This window comes from Ciconia boyciana, chromosome 3 (assembly GCF_034638445.1).
Source record: "Ciconia boyciana chromosome 3, ASM3463844v1, whole genome shotgun sequence".
Lineage (NCBI taxonomy): Eukaryota > Metazoa > Chordata > Aves > Ciconiiformes > Ciconiidae > Ciconia > Ciconia boyciana.
Genome location: NC_132936.1, coordinates 36,444,798 through 36,469,356, shown reverse-complemented (window position 1 = coordinate 36,469,356; position 24,559 = coordinate 36,444,798). Strand labels below are relative to the sequence as shown.

The 24,559-nt window shown below is 39.3% G+C and overlaps 1 protein-coding gene across 1 annotated transcript in view; it reads left to right on the top strand.

The window, feature by feature from the left end:
• IMPG1 (interphotoreceptor matrix proteoglycan 1) overlaps positions 1 to 23,864 on the top strand; it is a 67,478-nt gene extending 43,614 nt beyond the window's left edge. Inside the window, exons 14-19 of the mRNA XM_072857852.1 lie at positions 15,575 to 16,146; positions 16,931 to 17,150; positions 20,949 to 21,159; positions 23,051 to 23,227; positions 23,325 to 23,506; positions 23,833 to 23,864. Of these exons, the coding sequence (XP_072713953.1) occupies positions 15,575 to 16,146; positions 16,931 to 17,150; positions 20,949 to 21,159; positions 23,051 to 23,227; positions 23,325 to 23,506; positions 23,833 to 23,864 (1,394 nt within the window). The remainder of the gene's footprint in view (positions 1 to 15,574; positions 16,147 to 16,930; positions 17,151 to 20,948; positions 21,160 to 23,050; positions 23,228 to 23,324; positions 23,507 to 23,832) is intronic.
• The last annotated feature ends 695 nt before the right edge of the window (positions 23,865 to 24,559 follow it).

The window sequence follows — 24,559 nt, the reverse complement described above, 5'->3', positions numbered from 1 at the left end:
GCTGTACTGTATTTCCAGCAGACATCTGGTAAGCTGAAATCCCCCACAAGAACAAGGGCTAGGAATTGAGAGACTTCTCCCAGCTGCTTATAGAATATTTCATCTGCCTCTTCATCCCACAAAGAGGGATGATCCTTCTTCATCCCTCTTCATAGGTAGTTTATAACAAACACCCAACAAGATAAGTGCCTTGTTGGCCTTCCCCCTGATTCTTACCCATAAACACTCAACCCTATCATCACCATCATTAAGCTCTAGACACTCAAAACACTCCCTAACATACAGGGCTACCCTACCGCCTCTCCTTCCTTGCTTATCCTTTCTGAAGAGTTTATAGCCATCCATTGCAGCACTCCAGTTATGCGAGCCATCCCACCATGTTTCCATGATGGCAACTATATCATAGTTTTCCTGCTGCACAATGGCTTCCAGCTCCTCCTGTTTGTTGCCCATGCTGTGTGCATTGGTGTAGATGCACTTCACTTGGGCTATTGATCCTGACACCTTTTTGGGGAGAGAAGCTCTAGTTCCTACGTCATCATTCTCAGGTGCTTCCGTGGTTTCTAACACGTCAATAACCTTTGTGTCTTTGCTGCTGCATGGATCTCCATCCCCTACCTCCACTAGACCTTGCTAGCACACCGTCCTGCAAACATTGGCGTGCTTCCCCCAGGCTTATCTCTAGTGAGCCTGATTTTATCCCTTTCCCCCTTCAAATCTAGTTTAAAACTCTTGCAATGAGCCCCACTAACTCCTCTGCAAAGATCCTTTTCCCCCTTTGAGACAGGTGTACCCTGGCACCAGCAGGCCTGGTGTCATGTAGACCAACCCATGATCAAAAAATCCAAAATTCTGCCAGTGACACCAGGCTCAGAGCCAGATATTGATCTTCTGGCTCTTCCTGTTTCTTCCCTCATCATTCCCTGCAACTGGAAGGATAGAGGAGAACACTACTTGTGCTCCTGATCCCTTAACCAGTCGTCCCAAGGCCCTGAAGCCTCTCTTGATTGCCCTCGGAGAGGGCAATCTTGTCGCAACTTCATCGCTGCCTACCTGAAAAACCAATAATGGATAATACTCTGAGGGTTGTACCAGGGAAGGGTACAGGGTTGTACCAGGGTAGGAAGTTTTCTCTTCACATCTTTAACCTGGGCCCCAGGGAAGCAGCAGACTTCCCTAAGAAGTGGGTCTGGTCTGCATATTGGGCCTTCTGTTCCCTTCAGAAGGGAGTCTCCTATGACAGTGACACATTTTTTTCTTTATGGAAGCAGTTTTGAGGCAAGGCATAGGCTGACTTAACCTCAGCAACACCTCCGAGCTAGATGAACCATCAATCCTCGTTATTGTTCGGTTCCACTTGCAGAGCCTCATACCTGTTATGCAAGGGCACCTGGGAAGGTGGGGTAGTCACAGAGGACATGCACCTGCTGCGTCAGGCAGGAACTTGTCGCCATTGCCCCCTATCCCTTAAGTCACTGTGTTCAGCCAGGCGGAGAGAGGATAGGGAATCCTCCATATCACGTGTCCTGTCTGCCTGTTGGGCCTGTCTCAGGGAAGGTAGGGTGCAATTCCAGTAGTTTATCTCTCTCTTGCACTCCTTGATACTCCTCAACCTACTCACCTCCTCCCAGCGCTCTGTCACAAAGCAGAGGAGTTCCTCTACCTGGGCGCACCTCCCACGGCTGTGCTCACTGCTGCTGTCTGGTACTGGCAGAAGAGCAGGGCACACCCTGCAGCCTGACACCTGGGTGACAGCGTGTTCCCACCAGAGCTCGCTCTGGGGAGCTGCGTCCGTTGTGGTGGGTGCAGAGCTTAGAGAGGCCATGGCTTTCTGCCAGGTGGGTACCATTGCTCCCTGGTCAGGCTGGCAAAGCTTCAGCACTCTTCCTGCATGCCCTTCCATGTGAACTACCATGCAAACTGCCACGCCTATAGTGAATTCCTTGTTAGGGGATAAGTCATGGCACCTGTACTAGGCAATTATAGGCAAGTTGTAACTTGTGTGCTCTGAATCACACCTCTGGATGGAGTTTTATACCTCTATCTGCTAGCTACAGAGAGGGCTTGGCCTTCCAACTTTGATTCAGCCATACCTGAGATGCCTCACATAGATGGTACTGATGCTAATATCAAATTAAGCTGCATGTTCTTCAATTTGAAAGATGCCATAGTATTTAAAACTAACAGACAAAAAGACAAAAACCCCTTAAATGAAGGCAAATTTGCAATAACATTTATACTAAATTTAATGGGGTTTGTGTTTGTGAAAATCTAGACTGTGCAAAACTCTTGCCAGGATAGATCTCATATATTTGCATATTGCAGTTAAAAAAAAAAAAAAAAAAGAAAAAAAAAAGTTCTGACTTCTGGTTGAAGATGAAGATAGCTTTTTTCCCAATACGTTCTTAACATTGATTTCTCAATGTAACTTTATAGAAAGGTATATAGAGGAAAGGACTAAACACAATTTCAAGCAACAATAGCCAGGTGTAATTTATTAGGAGGCAGAAGTTTCACTTTCATTCTGTAGAATGGTAAGATCATTATGTGTGTCAGTAAGAAAATGATTAAACCAAGCCTGGATGCAAATGAATTTGTTTCTTGTTCATTTTATTGCATTTACGTGTTTAGGTTTCTTTTTCATTCTTCCCTCATTGGTGGATTTTTTTTTAAATTAAAGTATTGTAGAATACAATATTTGTAGAATACAATATTTGTAGAATAGTGGTGCCAATAAGTCGCGGTTTAACCCCAGCCGGCGTCTAAGCACCACACAGCCGCTCGCTCACTCCCCCTCAGTGGGATGGGGAAGAGAATCAGAACAGTAAAAGTCAGGAAACTCGTGGGTTGAGATAAAGACAGTTTAATAGGGAAAGCAAAATCTGTGCATGCAAGCAAAGCAAAGCAAGGAATTCATTCACTGCTTCCCACTGGCAGGCAGGTGTTCAGCCATCTCCAGGAAAGCAGGGCTCCATCACGCGTAACGGTTACTTGGGAAGACAAACACCATCGTTCCAAACGTCACCCACCTTCCTTCTTCTTCCCCCAGCTTTCTATGCTGAGCATGACGTCATAGGGTATGGAATATCCCTTTTGTGAGTTGGGGTCAGCTGTCCCAGCTGTGTCCCCTCCCAGCTTCTTGTGCACCCCCAGCCTACTTGCTGGTGGGGTGGGGTGAGAAGCAGAAAAGGCCTTGACTCTGTGTAAGCACTGCTCAGCAGTAATGAAAACATCCCTGTATTATCAGCACTGTTCCCAGCACAAATCCAAAACGTAGCCCCATACTAGCTACTATGGAGAAAATTAACTCTACCCCAGACAAAACCAGCACACAATACCAGATAACTGAGTTTACAGTCAAAATTTTATATACGGCCAAATATTCCTTTAATAACCATCTTTATTGCCATGCAGTTTGGAATGATGGGCTTTCAAGCAGAGTGGGAGGGGGTATTGTTGGCATATCAAAACCTGTCAGGGGCTGACTGAGAAAACAAGAAGTATTACTCATGAATGACATCTTCATACCTGAGGATTTCAATTCCTAAGCAATACCTTTCAATAAAACTTGCCATTGTTTTGATTTATTTTTCTAGAGATCAGGAGGAGTGAGGTTGGAAAAATACTGCAGCAGTAATACACTTCAGTCCTTTCCCCTAAATGTATATGTAACCTAGAACAGTGGCTGAAGACCTGGCCAAACTTGTCTTAGATCATTAAGAAGTTCCATTCTCATCCCTATTAAATATCTTATTCCTCATTTCAGAATTGGGCATTAACTGCCACTCTAAAGTGAAATAATATAAATCAAAATTATGCTGAACAATTCTTGAAGAACTTCAGAATATGCCTACATGATACTGCAAAGCTCCAATAAAGAAAAAGGTAGTGTGGCTTGAGGAGAATGCATGCCTGAAAGCATCAGGACAGACAACTTTGCTGGCGATACATGGCAGGGCAGAAGAGAATACACTCAGCATCAGGTGCAGTTACAAACAAAAAGATTCTTCCTCCTCTGTTGGGAAGGGCTAATGAGAAAGTATCGGTTTCTCTTTGTCCAGACACATTACAATCTAGTTTTCTCCTCTTTTATTGACAATTTGTCTTTAAACTATTGTAAGGCTAGTACTAGTTATACCTAGTATTTCTTTCATGTGAAGAGAGCATGGTCATTTACAGACAGCTAACTAGTTATTTTTTCCTTGTTTTAGTTTTCCATTATATCTGTACGTTCTAGAATCAGTGACTCTTTTTGTTACAGTAACAAATCATGTTTCATCTTTGTATTATCACCGCTACCCAACAACAGTTAAGAAAAGTTAAATGCAATCCATGTACCTTAATCCAAACGTTTTACATGAGAATACTCCCAAATATTTATTTAAATGTCATTTTTTGAGAAACTAGCATAAGTCTTAAGACTTCTGCACCCCAGTGTTATATGAAGGTCTCTTAGGGAAAGCAAACATACAGCTAAAGGCTGTATGGATCCATTTTACTGTACTGTGTAGTTATTGCTGGTTTTAACCTTTAAACTGCCTGCTCCTTAACAACAGTGCTCTGGCTATTATGAGCTGCTCAGGTTCAGAATCCAGCCATGATGGGTGGATTTAACAAGCCATGTCAGTGCTAAGGCATGTGGTCCAAAATCATTATCAATATTAATAAAATTGAATTGTATTCTTACAATGCAACATAGTGCAAAAGCAGCAGGATCTTCCCAGTTAAATATCTCTGTCCATCTCTCTCTCACAGAGTCATTTGTTCCATTCCAAAACTATGAGAAAAATCAGATTACCTACATCCAAGGCACAACAGTTTAGGAGAATAAAATACTCCTCATTCTGTGACTTTCATTCTATTAATTCCATGGTTTTCACATACAAGTGACTATATAGTATGAAAAAAAAATGTGTATTCAGTGTTTTCATTTTTCTTGGCAAGTCTTAAAGTGTTCATCTGATGACAAGATTTTAAGAGAGTCATGGATTTTAACTTTCTAATTTCATGTTTGTCTTTTCTGTTTTTAGGTCCTTGGGTCAACACATTACTTGAATTTATATCATGTGACTTCTATTTTGTTTTTACCATTTTGCAAACTAATAAACTTCAATACTACAAAACTGTCTGATGGTCCCATCACCTACAAAAGCTTGCTCTTTTTTTCCCTATCACACTGTTGAGAAAAATAGAGAAAGTGGGCAGGGATTTGGAGGGTACTTTCAGTTCTGAAGGACAGGTGTTGTAACCTGTCAGATTTTTTTTCTAATTATTCTAAAGTAAAATAAATCAAATGTAGTATTCTAGGTTCCAAGTTCTCCATTTGGGGAGCTCCAAAATCATTACAGTGGCATGCAGGAGTATTTGCAACATTTAGATGGATGCTTCTTTATGTTTCCAGTGTTCGTAAAGCTTTAGGTTATTTTTACACAGATATTTTTATTTTAAACTGATGAAACAAATTTTTCAAATTTAATTATAGACTAGTCAACAACAGGCATAAGGGAATAAGAATTCTCCTGAAGCTACGGTTTTAAGCAAGGTGTTTCTTATTCAGCTTTTATTCCATTCCTTTGTAGAAGTGTATTCATATTTGTAAATTCACTGTTTCTCAGTTTTGCTTCTCTATTTAATTCGTTGATGTGAATACCAATCAAGTCCAGACTTCTCACTTGAGCATGGTATCTTACTTGTTTAAGATATATTTTAATATGATTTTACTATGGTAGCAAATAGTGCAGAACTTCAATACGAAATAGCTTACAATAAATAATAGTCACAGCAGTCTCTGGCATTTTTAACATGTTTTCATTGTAAATGTACTTACTAATTCCCCTACTTCACAAGAGTATTCTAATCTCAGTTGAATCATTTCTTTAGTGAGGACTTTAATCAGAAAACTGACTTTTAGAGTGCTTGAGCACTAGAATGTCATTTTATCTGGCAATGTCAGTAGCAGAAGAGGTAAAGGTTCTGTAAATGGTAAAAGTGACTTGTTGTGTTATGGAAATAACCCACCACTGACCTACTGGCCATACACAGTATCTAATTATACTCCTGTCTATATAGCATTCTTATAAAACACAGAGATACTGCCTTAACATCCAACTTTATAACCCCTTAATTACGAGTGTGAATACTGTTAACTGCTTAAAGCAATTAATATAGAAATACTGACTTTGCTTCTGCTGTGGTCAGAAGAGTGCTGAGGCAAATGGATGTTTCTGCATCTGTTCCAAGTCTTAACGTAGAGAGGCAGAACAATGACCATAATCAGGTGCAGCAGCTCTTGAAGTCAGTGGAGAGATTGTAGTGGATGATGGTTCAGGCCCAGGTTTAAGAGATTATCACTGATTGCTCTCCAGTCTCTTTTCTGCAGATACTTCCATTACATAGTTTCAGTGCAGAATGAAGTCAAACAGTGCTTCTCAGAGCTTTGGGGATGCTTTAAACACCAGCTACTCCTGTACTGTTCAAAGTACTTACGTGTTTCTGAAATGCTTAATCCTTTAGAACTGCTGAAACATGAGAATGCCAAAGGCAGTCATTAAAATTTAACAGTCAAGTCTCTCAGTATATTAATTTGACACAGGTCTGTAAAGTAAGCTTGCCCAATTAATTGAATATCTATCGTATTTCCACCTGTTGTACTTAAATGACTACTCTGAAGCTGCAAAAGTTAAAAAAGTCATATACTAAATATATTTATTGCATTATTTCAAAGCTTTAAAGAAGTAGGCTTATTCAAAAAACATACAAAAAGCTTTAATGAGAGAAGTATTAGCAGATAGCTAATTGAAGTAAAGAAAGTCCTTAATAAAACAGAAGATGGAAAGCTGAATTACTATTTTTCAGCCACGCATTGGCCGATGTATGTGAAAATTATAATCAAAGAAGAAATGAATTTGTAATCGCAAAAGAAACCAATATTTCAGAGGGCTCTTACAGGTACAGTGACCAAACATGAAATTGCTGAAGGCAGACGTGACTCCCTTTTGCTAGTGACTGACTTCCATGAAGGCTAAGGGAGCTTGCATTTCCACAGGAGAGATGGATCAACGAAAATATTAACCCTCAGGCATTCCATAAAGGGAATTCTTGCCCTGTACTGAAAACTTTGTGTGAGTTGAGTAAGACCACCTAACTTACATCAGTGAAAATTTTCTGGGCAGACTGTTGTGTGATGCATCATTCTGTGTTTCTCAGGCAGAATTAGCTGCACTGAGGGAAAAGTTGCAGAGGAGTAAAAGTAGTCAAGGCTTGGCTTTGTTCTTAATGATTTTGAGGAACAAGTGAAGAATTCTTTTCTTTTTATTTCTTCAGTCATTGCAGAAGTATATAACACTACTGACCTCCAAAAAAAGCAATCATGGTAAAGATCCCAAAGTGAGATGAGGGCCATGTCATAACTCTGTTTGGGAGTAAATGTCCCAAATCAAACACACAGTCTGTTGCCTCGGTCAAATTACTCAGCTAAGCATGAAAGTCAGTAAAACAGGGTTGTCCAGGTTGTCCAGTTGTTACCAAATAGAAGGTGGGCCTCGATGCCAGTGTGTGGAGCCCAGCTAAAGAAGCACTCTTGGAAGATTCTTTCATAAAGAAAATAGACAAGATTAGTAAGCTGTAGTTGCTCAACACCCTGAATTCTGCAGTGTTTTAGCTTTTCAGGTCTTGATTTTGCAAATTTTATGTTATCCTCTTAGTTTTCAGAGTGTCAGGTAGAACTGAATTGTTCTGACAATAATGAGAGATTATCAGTACTAAGTAGTAGTAGCTCTATCTATTAGGATAGAACATACTCCTCTTGTGACATCATGTCAGAAAGACATTTATTTGTACCTTTGGTGGTGAGAACATGATGACGAAGCACAGATGCAAGGTATGAAAATTTTCAGAATAAACTGAAGGCTTCTGATATAAGTTACACAGAGCACTACATAGTAGTGGAGCTAGAGCTGCAGCTATCAGGCTGTTCTGTGAAAAATTAGACTACTCAAAAAGTTTCAGCCAGGATGCTAAGGAAAAAAGGTCAAGAGATACAAGAATTTTTAGTACTGGAGATGGATAAGACATGGGGTTCACTCCTGGTGAACTGAGGTTCGTTGGAGTCAGTGGAGAAGGAATTCTGTTGGTTTCACTGGACACTGAACCTGGCTTCTGGAGAATTCATATAGACAGACAGAATGACAGCCATAGATCATTCTGGCTCTTCTGGCTTGGCTTTACAGTTAAAAAGACAAACTTAATCAGTAATTATGTGCTGCGAGACATTTGTTGTGACACATTAGGTTAATGATCCTCTTCTTTTAATTCTCTTAATCCTCATCTTACTTGTGCCCTAGTTAAAAATGAAAGCCCTCAAAAACAAATTCGGCACTTTATCTATTTGTTCGTACACAATGGTACGGCATCCAGGGATTTTGTAGCATTTCAGACACCAACAAAATATGTAAATTTGAATCCAGCTACTTGCTGTACCAGTCCATCCGGTATTAATATCAGCAGAGCTGCCCATAAGGAGGTTCTTACCCTGCATTATGGACCAATCTCTTCATTGCACACTTTTTCCTTTATTAGTTATTTTCTTCAGCCAGCATGTATACAAATATATTCATATACATTGTAATACTCTAACTTTCATATACAGAACAATATCTGTCTGTGGACTTGGAAAATTTGTCTATTGCCAATAGGAAATGTCAGTACTTATTAAGCTGATGAATGAAATGAAATGCCAGGACCTCTTAATGTATAACCTTCTCGGCCTGCTTATAAAGAAAAACCACTAGAAAAATGTTTCATGATAATTTGACCTTTCCCAAACAATAATTCCTTATTTGTGGTCAATTAGGAGGGTTTGCCTCACTTAAAAAAGTATGAGGACCAACTAATTAGATACCTAAAATAAAGTTGTTGAAATGGCAGTTGATTTTTTCTGATAAGTCAAACCTATGTATTTTACTCCCTCAGTTGGGAATCAATGCCTGCATGCAGCATTCTTTTTACAAAGATTTAATATAACAGTGCGCCCAGAAAATTGCCTTTTAATTTAGTGTTTACACATCCTTGCCAACAGCAGTTTAATTTTAGATATAAAACTCTCCTCAGTACAATATTGTCCTGCCTTGTCCACGTAATACAAAAAAACATCTGGAGAGTTCAGTGAACATCTTTGTGGGAGGATAAGTGCTGGCTCAGACTTAGAGCTGAGTTTTTTATTGCTGACAGCAGTTCTTAATTCCATGCCATTTTTTAACCTTCAATATGGTTACTCTGGGGCTATATTTGAGTTTAGCATCTTATTTTGTGCTCTCTGTGGGTTCCCTATACCTGAACAATAGTGTTGCAGACCAAACTGTATGCTGAAATGAAATATGCTGAGATTAAGAATGTCTAAATCTTCAGTGTTTGTACTTTTAGAGGTTTCATAAAATAATTGTCTGTGTTTTTTCTAGCCTTCTCCTGTAAAAATCTCATCTACAAGGAAAACTGGGTGAAGTTTTACAAATAATTGCTTTATGATGAACCAGTTTAAGTGTATTTTGTGTTCCATTTCAAAATTATATATATATATATGCGCCTATAGAATCATAGAATAGTTTGGGTTGGAAGGGAGCTTTACAGGTCATCTAGTCCAACCTCCCTGCAATCAGCAGGGACACCTTCAACTAGATCAGGTTGGTCAGAGCCCTGTCCAACCTGACCTTGAGTGTTTCCAGGGATGGGGCATCTACTACCTCTCTGGGCAACCTGTTCCAGTGTTTCACCACCCTCATCATAAAAAATTTCTTCCTTATATCTGGTCTGAAAAACAATAGATATTGGTTTTATATATAAACCTAATATTTTAAATGCACAGAGTTTGGTTTTTGTTTTGTTTTGGTTTTTTTATCATTCCAAATGTCTAGGTCTTCTTTATTTCATCCATAGTTTTTAACTCCTTAGGATTGGTTTCTATCAAAGTCTCATGTAGACAGTGGAAAAGCTTGGCAAAACCAGTTGCAAATAATTTTACTGCTGATTTCAACATGTCACTTGTATAGGCAAGTCTTGCAGCAGTAACATGACATGCGTTAGACAAAGTGCAACCAACAGAAGGGGTCAGTAACCCCTGGGTTCAGGACTGGTGTTGTGCTCCAGTAAGCGCTCAGCAGCCTTTTAGGTGAGCCCGTTTACTTTCGCAGTGCAGGGGACTAACACCACCTCCGTGGTCAGTCACGGTCTATCTCAGCTGGAGAGACAGTGATAAGAATTGGCAGCTTGTGAAAACAGGTGATATGTGCATGGAGATCATCTTGGTATGTCCTCAAGGCCTTTTAAGTTACTTTGCTTGTAATAAGAGGATGCCAGAAGACCTTTATAGTCTATGTACAGACTATATATATACACACACGTATACACAACTGTATGCCAAATATGTAATATATATATGGTTATTCTGCTTCAAACTTGCTGCTTCAAACTTGCTTTCAAAGCCATTTCAGTACTTCTTTCTCCTGTAGCTACCTCCTTCTAAAATATAATCTGCCTAACAAATACCATCATGATCATATGCTCGAGTGTGTGTTGACATGCTGAGAGAAGGTTGCTCTGTGGAGCTGCAGGTTCATCCCATCAGTAGATCATCCTGCATTAATGCCTCAAGCACTAATGCTAAGAAATCTGTTCTGACTTCCCTTAACTAATAAGTGACTCTCACTCCTTATCAGCGTAACAAGTAACAGCAAGAGCTTTGTAAACAGAGAACATCATTAGGCTTTGGTTTTCTAATCTCTCCGTATCCTTGATTACACAAGAAACACAAGGACATGCCAAGAGAAAAGCATCTCAAGTTCTCAATGAAGTATTAGGGCATCAAGCTGTGGTGCAGTGTTTGGTGTTACCTGCAGCATGCACAACCCCGGGTTCCATGCAGCACTTTGCTATTGTTTTTTGGCTACTCTGTAGGACTGGAAGGACTAGGACTGTAGTCCTTGTATTATACTGTCAGCAGTGCAAATTACATATCAGAACAAATAAAAGGAGACCACACAACTGTGCTAGTTTAAATGGGAATTTGCTGCACTCACTTTGTGGTCCTGTTGTGCTTCCAGATCACCACAGTCTGGCCTTGCAGTAAAGGAGAATGCTGCACCTGGTCTTTCTCCGCATCCCATCCAACACGGATGCTTCATCTTAGCAGTCTACTTCAGAGTCTTTTCCAGGATCACCAGTACTATAGGCTCATTTGTTATTTTGTACACTTCAGTCATGAACAGCCACAGGGGATGTGGGAGGGAGGTGGGAGGACCTCATCAGGTGAAAGGTAAGGACCTATTTTATAATCTGTCAGAATGCTTTTCCCCTAAGGGCCATAGGACTGGGCACTCCTGATCCTCAGGGCAAATACAAATATCCTGATCCCACTTACTCAGGTTTTATGCTACCACCGTTCCACTGATTTCAGTGAGTTCACTGATGATAAATATGGGATTAGAAATCAACCCTAAATATCAAACCCAAAATAGGGGAAATATAGGCTCTTATCAAGTGGGAATTTTTGTCATCTAAATCATTCTGGTTTCCAAATATTCTGCCAGTTAAAATGAGGCACTTGGGGGAAAATGTTTTCATGCATGCAGGTGAAGGCAACAAAACTAACTATAGAAATTTGCCTTGTCCAGTACGGGAAAGGGATACTAAATATTGAGAGAGATGAGTGATCCTCAATAACTTACTATCAGCCAGCTACTGTTAAGGGCAAAATAGGCATACCCTGTGGCATGCCACTGCTTTGCAGTTGCCTCCCCTAAAACGTGGTCTCTGGAAAACCTTGGCACCCAGCTCCTACTGCTTTGTTCCAATGTGCCAAAGTATAACAAAATGTTTGTCCATCATCATCAGTTGTCCAGCCCAGTTTGGGAACTGTTTGGAAGAAGCATCTTTGGTGACTGCTCTACTTTCAGCTGCAAGGTAACAGGGAATCCTGTGAGAACATGTAACAGTAGCTAATAACCTGGTCTTCAAAAGAGGGGGAGCATCTTGCAGGCAGTTGCCTTGCAAACTTGCAATATTTTGTGCATTCAGAAAGCAGCAATGTGGAAGGTGTCCTTTCCCTGATTAACCCTGTCAGAGTAGTCCACATCTTGTTTCTAGAATGCTTTTTCATGTGTAGCTATGAGAACATGCACTGCTGCTGTGATAAACTCTGCTCTAGCAAGAATTTGCCTGATATTCCTCAGCACCTTGCTGAAATACAATGTTAGCATCTGTTACTCAATATCTGTTAAAAACAGTCTTAAAATACATTGTGCTTTCGGATAGGTTTATTTGTAATGGAATAACATTTGCACTAGTTACTGAGGTAGTGACTGCATAAATAGAAGCAGATGCAGCAATGATCCTTCCAGGCTGCTTTATCTGAGGAGCTCTGCTTCAGAGTACCCAGGTTATTTTTGGACATTGTTTCTAGAAGTTCACTTCCCTGTAGAACAGACAAAAAACCCCTAGTTCTTCCCTTAGCCAAGGCATGCGAAACACTTGTAACAAATGGAAAACCTTAGAACTGAGACTGGGAGGAGGAACACTCCAGTAACACCATGTTACTGGTAGTCCAGAGTAAAACTCACTGACCCGTCACCAGAGCCAGAACCACACTGCCCTGCTGGTAGTGTCAAACTATGACACAATGGAATGTGTTTCCCTTTTTCAAAAAACTGTAATAGTCTTTATTGCTCTAATACTTGAGCAACCTCAGAGAAATCACTGAACCTCAATAATGCCACAAGGAGCTGAACAGATAACAGAAACTACGTAAGGGGAAAATCAGGCATCTTACATAAATTCGTTGTGTATGTTCTGAAGTCAACGGAAAGATACAAGCACTTCAAAAGATCCAGCATATGACTGGATGGTTTTCTTCATGTGAGATAAATGTCTCTCTATTGACTAAAAAGGGAACAAAGATGACTGACTTAGAGGATGCATCTCACTTTTAAATGCCTTCTAGAAGTGAGATCAATACCACACAAACGTGTGTTCTCAAGACTCCTGAGGAGTTAGAAGAGGAACCAAAAAGTAAATCTAACTCTCTTACAACCTACTTCAATAGTTTAACCACTGGTCAGTCTATTATGTGTTTTACTTATTTTATGACTATTCATAGAATCATAGAATCATAGAATGGTTTGGACTGGAAGGGACCTTTACAGGTCATCTAGTCCAACCCCCCTGAAAGAGCAGGGACATCTTCAACTAGATCAGGTTGCTCAGAGCCCCATCCAACCTGACCCTGAATGTTTCCAGGGATGGGGCATCTATCACCTCTCTGGGCAACCTGTTCCAGTGCCTCACCACCCTCATCATAAAAAATTTCTTTCTTATATCTAGTCTAAATCTACCCTCTTTTAGTTTAAAACCATTACCTCTTGTCCTATCACTACAGGCCCTGCTAAAAAGTCTGTCCCCATCTTTCTTATAAGCCCCCTTTAAGTACTGAAAGGCTGCAATAAGGTCTCCCTGGAGCCTTCTCTTCCCCAGGCTGAATAATTCCAACTCTCTCAGCCTTTCTTCACAGGAGAGATTCTCCATCCCTCTGATCATTTTTGTGGCCCTCCTCTGGACCTGCTCCAACAGGTCCATGTCTGTCCTGTGCTGAGGACCCCAGAGCTGGACGCAGTACTCCAGGTGAGGTCTCACCAGAGCAGAGCAGAGGGGCAGAATCACCTCCCTCGACCTGCTGGCCACGCTTCTTTTGATGCAGCCCAGGATATGGTTGGGCTTCTGGGCTGCGAGTACTCATTGATGGCTCATGTCCAGCTTTTCATCCACCAGTACCCCCAAGTCCCTCTATGGAGGGGTGCTCTCAATCCCTTCATCCCCCAGCCTGTATTGATACTGGGTGTTGCCCCAACCCAGGTGCAGGACCCTGCACTTGGCCTTGTTGAACCTCATGAGGTTCACATGGGCCCACTTCTCCAGCTTGTCCAGGTCCCTCTGGATGGCAAAGTATCTATTGATACTATTTATTGTTTATATACATTAATTTTAGATATGTTTATATATGATACTATTTATTATTTTTATATTATTAACTTATTAGCATGTGTTTTATTTATCTTTTTACACTACTATCACTGAATCACCATACATATACTACAACATACATAATGAAGCAAATTATAAAGGGGAAAAAATATATATGTAGCAGCTCTTAACATAAGTTTACGCAAAGTGGTAACCAGATGGGAGAAAATTCTTTTCAAGCATCTAATTCTAGTAAAACCATACACCATGCCTTAGAGCAATTCTTTGCTGTTTTGAGAAGTATGGTCAGCTTAGCAGAATGCAGCTATATATGGCTATATAGAAAATAATCCACATTAGACCAAGGTGGTGTATCTGTAGGGAGGAAGCAAAGAGCTAGTACGTGCTGTTAAATTAACAGTGTCAAGAAAATAGTCAGCTATCCTGTATTAAGCTTTTCTTTGTTGAAAATGTACATTTGTTTCTAAAAACAGCAATACAATAAGCAGAAGATTGGACCTCATTCATTTAGAAGCAAGGAAACGGAAAGGGACACAAAGAACATCCACGGGCAACTCCTATGCCATGGACAGCATAGTTGCCATCTTCTTCAGTAGGGGTTATTCCTAATGCAAAAGTTTGCTCTCTCTTAGTACTTTCATTGGCCACTGGGAGGAAATTAGTGCGTAGGGAATGGAAGAGTTCATCAACTGGAGAAAAACATCTTTCCTATCAGCTGAGAAGTGATTTTGCCTGCAGGGGGCTGCTAAAAGTCCCACGTGAAGAGCCCACATACATGTATTACTGGAAAAGGACAAAGTTGTCAGCTTGGGTAGATGTCTGGTGCTTGGAGACTATCGTTTTCTGCGAAGCCATTGTGGCCAGGTAGCTGCAAGCCAAATTCGAAGAGTCTCATCATGCTTTAGATTTGGATTTCAGCTACAGCTATCACACATCCTAGATTCACACCAAGCCCCAGTGGAGACCTCCTAGAAGTTCAGCATCTGGATCAAATGGCTGCTTCAGGCACAGCAGATGATTCCTTAAGGTTTGAATTTGTTTTCACTGGTGCTGTTGTCTTTTAGGTAAATCAACACAGTTTGCATCTGAAGAGGCTGTACTTTTTTTCTTAACCACATTTTATGATTACTGGCAAATAATAGCTTTAACCTCTCGCAGAGGGGAACACAATGACTCCAGCATGTAACTGATCTGACCAGACAGCTCAAAGCTACGATCTACTCTTTCAGTCAATATAAACTGACAGTGTGATTATGTACCTTCAAAACAAGAATGCGCTTTGGAATGGCTCAGGAAATATTTACCAAGTGTAATTATTATTTAAACACAGCACCCACAGAAATCCCATCACTCAAACATTTGGATGAGGTGTTTTATTCCAGTAGTCGTTCCTTGGTGATGGAAATAACATTTTCATGTTTAGATAGCGTTAAAGCTTGTTTTTAAAAATGCTTCAGTGGAAATACAATATACGTGTTGTTTCCATGCTTGATGTTTGTTATGCTTGCTTTTCAAAATAGCTATTTGTTTTTCCCCTGTTTTTCTGCAGCAGTTAAGATCATGGATGAACCAGAATCATCAGGCGATGACATTTCAGTTACAGCCAGCACTTACAAAACGTTGCCTTTCTTTATTGGTTCAAGTGATCTCTCTACCACAGAGCCTGAAGATGTTACTACAGACATGCTACCGTCAGACCAAACAGCACCACTGCCTGCAGCAACCAGCCCATCCTACAGCCACTCTCAGATCATCGAACAGTCCCTTGAAGTACCAGATTCCTCGGTGCCCGCATCCGAGAGCATTCCTCCCGATGGCACCGGGGCAGGGGTGCAGGATATTGCTGCCGAGTTAGATCACATCAGTGTGATGAGCACAGCAGCACTGGATGAAATGGAGCATGGCAGCGGTTATATCTCAGTGCTGACAACTGAGCCTGCAGAAGCCACCCCAGCTCCTACGCTGAAGTATGTAACTACCAGCTCCATGACAACTGCAGCCAAAGGCAAAGAGCTAGTGGTTTTCTTCAGCCTGAGGGTAACCAACATGCACTTTTCTGATGACCTCTTCAACAGGAGTTCGCCAGAATACAAAGCACTAGAACAACAGTTCATGCAATTGGTGGGTGAAAATCAACTTGAACAGCATATGCAATAGTCGGGCACAGTTTAAAGAAATACACTGAAGAGCACAGTGTATTAACAATATCAGACTCTACTACAATTTGGTCTGATAAGCTGTATTCTTAAAGGACAGATAAGCCTGGGATGCTTTCAGAGTATGAAGAAAGAGTTTATGAAGTCAGTGATGAAAGTTTTTACTTGTTCAAGAGACTCCAAATATATGCCTGGCATGTAATTTATTTGGCTTTTTCTTAGATTCATGTCAACAGTATAGCTGTGCTGATTACATCTAAGGCTTGTGTCTACATGCCACATTTAAAAATAGGCCTTTTAAAATATATCATAGCTCAGCAGGGGGAACGTGATTAGATATGGATTTTCTCTATGGGTACAATAGGGCAGCAGGTCAGCTCAGTAACATGCCTATTATGCTATGTCCTAACCTGCCTGGATTGAACATTTGAAAATAATTAAAGTTGGCTTTTGAGTGAAGTGATTATTTTTTCTCTTCCAGATGAATAAACTCCCCAATCGCTGTGCATTTCATTACAGGGGAAATTGCTGCCCATCCATCTCAATACATTATTGAGAAAGATGCAAAAGTCCAGAAAAAGATAGTCCTAAACAGAAAAGTGAATTTGATGGAGTTTAACAATTGTATTAAATTCAGAGAAATAAGTGTGTGATGTGTGTACTTAATAATGACAAGTGACTATAAGAGACATTAATAGCAGGTAGACATTGACAGTAATTTAAAATAAAGGCAAATTTCTGTTTTGCAGCTACTACCATACCTTCAGTCCAACCTTACAGGTTTTAAGCACCTGGAAATACTTAACTTCAGGAACGGAAGTGTGATTGTGAATAGCAAAATGAAATTTGCCAGGACAGTGCCATACAATATCACAGAAGCAGTACACTGCGTTTTGGAAGATTTCTGTGATGCTGCAGCCCAACACCTCAATTTGGAGATTGACAGCTATTCCCTGGACATTGAGCCAGGTAAGATTAATAATGTATGTGCAAAACCAAAACCAAGCAGATAATCTTTTCCAGATTGTTACAGCTTCAGAAGTATTAGTTTTGGAAATAACAATATTAGCAATAGCCTCCCAGTGATCAGGAGTCATAAGAAAATCCAAGATGTTGCAAATTATCTGCAGACATATTTTCCTACTATAATGAAACGCTGGGTGGAGGTGTTGGTCTGTGCACGTACCCCAACTGCTTTTCAGAGCCATATATAGGGAACTAAAAACTCTCTAGAATAAGGGCTGGGTGAAGACAGGTGTAAAGAATGCTCATGTGCAGTTTACAGGAGTGACAGGCAAATCTTGCGCCTGAGTATGTAAACATAATTTCTGATTATTTTTGCAATGTTGTAAGCAAACTATAATTTAGAGCATCATTAAATCTATTTTTAAAAGGCTACAGAGTTCAAGACAGAAGGAGATAATTTCTAGGAATAATTGGATTCTACAGAGACTCACTGACCAGAGCATTACTATATGCAGCAATCCATAGATCTGTAATTCCAGAATCTCTCCTGATTTAATACCTTTCAAATAAGCCTGTAGTCTTTGTTAAACAGTAGAAAGTCAGTAATGACATATCTGGACACTACTGTAATGTCAGAAGCTTAAAGATTTCAAAAACTATATTTTTATAAAATTGAAGCCTGGATCTATTTTCAGGTTCTGGTAATTATCTCAGGGCTGAATTTAATTTCATTGGCATGGAGAAGAACAATATCAATACCTTAGCATGCAGATGCCTTTAGCAGTTTTGGTTAAGCTGTCTTTTTCGTACAGATCTCTGACAATTCCAGAACAAAAAAAATCCATTTACAATTCATGGAGACAGTTTCTAATCTGTTTTCATTTTAAGTAACTCCTTGTGGCCACTAAGAGAATGGGTAGTGTGTGGTAAAGAAAGTTAATAAAATCACAGTATTTAAACTGTCAAATATTGCCGTGATAAACTGATGTTTCGCTGAATAAAGTAATAAATGAGTTCACTAGAAAGAGTGAACTTTGGGCTACCACACGTTCTCTGCTTCAGTAGTAAATTTTCATGAAATAAAAATTAAAATGAAAAAGTTGCTAAAATGTAAATACAGAAAAACTTTAAAATCTTTCATCTTCATCCATATCAGCTGCTTTACTGATGTGGTATTTCAACATTAATTCAAGAAAACTATATCACAATGAGTTTGCTGCGACAGCTGTTCTTTCAAGGCTTATGAGCAGTAGTAAAATGTCAAAATAGAAGAAATTATGTTTAGAAAGCCAGTATATTCCCATACAGGTGTTTCAAAGCCCTACTGTCTTTTCACTTCATAAAAAGCCCAACAAACAAACAAACAAAGAAACCCCAACCTGTTTAGTAAATTAAGGTAATCTAAGCAAATTCCTATTTATTGTGAAAGTAAGAGCCATCTAGTGGTAATAATGTTATACCACATTGAAACACTGATGGGAACCGACAATCCAAAATACATACCAAGACTCAGCAGCTGCAAAGGACTGACTGCATTGATCATAAATAATACCATAAAGAATAACATAGCAGGCTTTTAAAAATACCTGCATGCATTTTTTTTTTTTTGTAATCTAAACAAAGTGAAAACACAGAAAAGATGACAAAGTATGGCAGATATGTAGCCCAACACTTTATTAAGGAAAATGAAACATTATCACTCAAAAATGATCCTCTAACCCAGCGAAATGCTCATGCCGAACTCTACTTGCCAAATAGAAATGCGCTGAGACCTTTCAGCTTCTGAAACCTGCAGGGCTGTAGCACACAACCCGGGGTGATGCTTACGCAGAGCCTGTGTCTCCTTACTAGCAGTATCAGCCTTTATTTCCACTAACATGAAGGTAAACTGTGACCATCAAACTGGGGAGAGACTTATAGGAGACATGCAGCTAATGCAGCTGTTAATGCTTTAACCAGTTACTCAATTGTACAAACTCTTTTATTAACCATTTTTCCTTCAGAAGTGTTCTGGTTTTGGTTGGAGTGCAATTCTGTGTGGGATAAGAAAAGAAATCTGTAAGAACTACTACCCCCTTTTGATTTGCCAGCTGTTTTTCTTTCATTAGGGACTAAAATTTGTAATTCCTAATCAGTAATATCAATGACCACAGCAAAATACTTGGAAATATATATACTTTTTTTACATATACGCAAGAGTTTGCCTGACAATAAAGTTACCTTGTAATTTATTGCATTACTTTGAGGCCCAGTTGTTAGAGTTCACATGTACTTACATTTACAGTCCAGGAGCAAAGTAGATCCCAAATTAACATGCACATTGTATATAGCAAAGGGAAATTGAGCATGCTAATAATCACTAGTCTTAAATTAAAAAAAAAAAAAGGAACTAGCCATGGAATTATAGAGGGGTTAAAATTGAACAGCTCTGCTGGATTAATTTCTACCTGTTAAGCATATCCTAGTGTGTGTCTGAGATTTCCAGTACTACTATAAAGAATGCGATGCTCATTTTTCATTGAAATTGGTGTTACAGACCATCTAGGGCCATGAAGGGGCTCCAGAAGAAAATTCTCAGCCCAGATAGCACCTACGGGTACTAGCTGCAATATCCAGTATGAATCTTCTTTTTAAACTACAGATTTTTCTTCTTAAGAAATTTTAAGCCCACATAACTAAAAAGGGCTGGTTTTCTTCCACACTGATGTATTAGGTGATTTTGATTTCTATAGACCAGACCTGAGATCAAGTTCCTCTCTACAGCTAAGACTACGTGTGCAAACTTCCTTTGAACAGGTCTGGTCACTGCTGTCCTGCGTAGCCCAGCTCATATCTGTACCTCTGCTTTCATGTCTTTCTCTGTGCTCTCCTTTCCTGTGCTCTTTTTTCTTGTCTTTGTACACTCTTTTTTTTTTGGGGGGGAACACAATTTTTATCCCCTGGTCTGTTTCTCATCTTTTGCTTTCTATCTAAGGGCTTTACCCCATAGTATGCAGGAAACTGTCTCCATGAGACAAGTCTGGTGGATGCAGCTCCCCCTCCTTACCATCTCATCAGCACACAGCTGGGCTGAGCACTGGGTTAAAATGACTCCTTCTGGGTCTTTTTTTCATTTCTAGTTAGAAGCAGAGAATGGGAAAGGAGTAGACGACTTGTGTGACAGGTGAAGTTAGGATTTAGCTAAGCTGCCTCTGATCTGGGCCTTCCTATAACATCAGCAGACTCATTTTCCCTTAATCTCACAGAAGCATCCCTTACTAATATTAAAAAAAAAAAAAAGGCAAGCAAGTTTTCCCAATGCTAACACATCACTTCCAAAAAAGCTCTGCAAGCACGTATTTTCTCTAGACAGTATTTCTAGGTTGCAGTCCTCATAGTATTGTGCAATATTCAATAATCTGATTCCCTCCCCTTGACATGTCCTAAATTATGTGTTTAAGATTATTATAGTCAAAACTATTTCTTACACATATGCAGGGCTGTTGCATAGTATCCATGAGTATAAAACTAGTTACTTACAGTAAAAAAGGGTAAAAATATCCAAATGTGAAAATCCTTGTCAGTGAGATGAAAATGAAATTGCAGTGATGGGGTAAACAAATGTACAAGTAAATATAAGTTTACATGCTTGCTGTGTCATCTACAGAAAGGATGTATGTCCTTTTATGCTAGACCATATCCTCCTATTAACAAGCACAAGTAACAGGCCAGTAAATGTGACTTGTTTTCTCTAGCTGCCACAAAGCCTGCCAAGTTACTTCGGGGTAATGCACCAATTAATGATTTACCCATCCTTTACAGCTGATCAGGCAGACCCATGCAAATTCATGGCATGTGACGAGTTTTCCGAATGCATAATGAACGAGTGGACAAAAGAGGCTGACTGCCTTTGTAAACCTGGCTACACAAGCCAAGACGGATTACCCTGTCGGAGCCTGTGTGAGTTGGAACCCCATCTTTGCGTCAATGGTGGGAAATGTGAGTTAGTTCCAGGAAGAGGAGCTGTCTGCAGGTAAATAAATGGTGCTTAACATGAATTCTGTTAACAGACCCCTGACATGTCTATTGTATGAACAAGCAGGGCTGAATATATACTTTTCGACAGCATAAACTATGCTAATAAGCCAAGACCTCAACATTCAGCCACTTTAAGCCACACTGCAACACCCTTCTTCATTATAAATAGTCTCACTATCAATAAATCCATTTCTGCCTGTTGATACACATAGAACGTCATGATCTAGTTATTTTTCTAGAGATGCTTTAGAAATTTATTACAAATTCAGCATCACTGGCAGAGATGACAAGTACAAAACCACGCATTCTTTTCAGATTTCCAAATACATGTTGGAAAAATGAAATAACACATTCGTGCTATTGATTACATAGTAGTATTTTAAGAAATTATTTTTCTCTAAGTTGTATTAAAAAGGAAATCTATATTCTTATAAACACACCTATGAACACTATTCTGGTTCCAGACCACCCAATAAAGCACTTGAAGGCTGCGGCTGCTTTCAGGGCTTTCTGGGAAAGACTTGAAGATTAGCAGCTCCACGTAACTGCAAACACATTCTGTAAGGATTTTTACATGAAATTGTGTTAAGCTGGTACTGAGAACTACCACAGTACTTGAACATATTAATTCTCTTTTAAAAGTATCAGGTTTCATCTTATTGTAAGTCTAGATTATCCAGGGCATTATGTGAAACTCTGTATACCAGACTGGCACATGGTAGTTGACCAGCCATGTGTATAAGCAAGAGACAAGTTACAATTCTTGCACTTATTTATTCTCTCTTAATATTGACTTTACCAGGTTAATGATACATCTTTTAGTGTATTTAGGATTAACGTCAAAAAATAAGACTACTGAGCAAATTATTCATATGATAATTTCACTGTAACAACATAACTGCCATAATTCATTTTCTGCAGTGGGCGTCACAGAAGTTATAATAGAAGATTATATTGAATTCACCACAGTTACTGCTAAATTTCTGACTTGCAGAGTCACGGTAGTGCAGCTGCAGTATTTTGTAGTAGAAATTAGCCTGTGAGCTAAAGAGGTCCTCTTCAAAACTTTACTCAAGTAGCAAAGGGTATAGCCTACTCCTCCAACATCAACGCACTAAGGAAAATAACACCTTTCCATTTCAGAAAAGCCCTGACTTGATGTACAGTAATAACCAAGCCATCATTTGGAATGATAAAAGTGTTAAAAATAATAAATGAAACTTTTGCAAATTATAGCAAGTTACAAACAAACAAACTTACCACCAGTCTCAGACTGACGGCTTGGCAAACTTGTACAGTCTGCAGAGAGAAAATTATGGCCTATTATTTGCTTTAGTTAAGCACTCATTTTGCTTGTGAATTTACTCAGAATCACGCTAGTTTTTCCCCTAGCTGGAACCCCTGTGTTCTCATATAAAATATGGCAATTTCTCCCGTGCTTTAATGGGAGCTATTTGTAGTAGAACTCTTATTTCAGACCTTGCTACTCAGATTAAAATAACTCATAAACAGCGTATAGGCTTCAAAGATGTGTTTAGACATTACGCCAAAACACACCCGAACTTCTAAGGTTCTAAACCACAAATGTTATTTCAACTTTACCTGCAGGGCTAGAAATTTGTCAGAGATGTTCCAAATGCATAATTTCCTTACAATTTGTAGGTTGGCAAAGAATGTATCAGTTTAACGCTCACTCTTATGTATCTAAGAATATTTTCTTTCCTCTATTATCAATCACATTATTTCATACAGACACATAACAAGTAATTGTATTGGGAACACTGTGCTCATATTTAATTGCAGATTTTCCTTTGTTTTCATTTGAGGTACTTTGTATTTTCTGCCTTCAAGTTCTGTATATTTTTCTCTTCCTCTCCCTATTTTAGATGCCCTGTACGTAGACACAAGCTTTACCAAGGACAGCGCTGTGCAAAATTTGCTCCAGAACCCACACAACCCTTCATTTTTAAACCTCTCATTGTTGGCTTACTAAGCCTTGTTTTTCTTTTCATCATTTTAATTACTAAGTTAAGAAGAAAAAGCAAAAGAAACTCTAATTTGCAGTAAGCTGCTCACGATCTTTTTCTTCACATTTCAAAATATTCCCATTTTCTTTTGCAATTTAAAATCTTACCTAAACAAAAATGTTCTGCGTTGTAGAAGTTCTACTCTCAACAGCTGCAATTCAGAGAATGCTGTAAGGATTAATCCTGCTTTTGAACACGATGAACCCATAACTAGCTTTTGTCATACGGCTTGTAGTGTAAGTGCTTGTGTCAGTTCCTCAGAGATCACTGATCACGAAGCATTACATGAACTTGAAAACGCAATTCAGCGTGGAGGTAAAATGCATGGAAATACTTTTCTTACCCCTCAACAAATGGCCCCATCTCAAATAACAGGTCCATCTTCGTGTATTAACTCTACAACTAAATCAAATCTGATTCTAATCTCTTGCTTGGCAATTTCAGAACTAAAAAGACTAATTCATTTATTTGCTTTCCACATCTACTGCTGCGTAGATTTCACAACAGGACTGTAGAACTGCTTTTCTTACAGCTCTCTTGCATGGCTTTGGTGGTCCATCCTATCAGGGTGCTTTTTGTGATTTAGTGAAATAACTAATCTAGTGTTTTGGTTTCTTTCTTTCTTTTTTAAACTGTTGTAGGTCACCAGACCAGTTTACAAAGCCAAGACTGACAAGTTAGTCTCCGAAATTCTTCATTTCCAGCATCAGCCAGACAAAACCAAGGTTTGTGACTATTTTCAAGAGCTTTAAAAATCTGTCGAGTTTCCTGTTTGTTAATGTTACCAGGAAGCTTCTTTGTACTAATTCCATACAAAGACAAGCTCATTTTTCTTTGGATGCTTGATATGACAACAATCCCTTCTTAAGTGCTTTTATGCAGCAAAGTTCCATTCTGTATACTCATTCGCTAATGTGGCAGTCACTGACGCACATGAAGGAAGAAGGAATATCTAAAATGAAAAAGCAACACAGATCATTTAAAAATAACTTGTGTCTGTTTAAGCTACATAGAGTTTGAACAAGTAGGAATTCTAATTTGAGCAGAATACTGCTCATATCTCAAACATTGTTTCAAGTTTTGCAACTTGAAACCTCTTGTATCTTTGGGGGGAAAAAAAAAAAGACAGAAAGGAGAAAAGCTGAGTCAAAAAGTTCTCTAAAATTGCAAAACTGTCTCTTAATTCTGATGTATCCGAGTATGCTCTCTTCAAAGGTAGACAAAAAGCTTTTACTTTGCCATTTTCATTTTTCTGAATCACAGCCCAATTAGGAACAAAAAGATTTTACTATAGCTGTTAGTACCCATTATTATTGAGGGAAATACCAGTACAGGATTGCCCTGGCACTAGGTATATACTACGGGAGA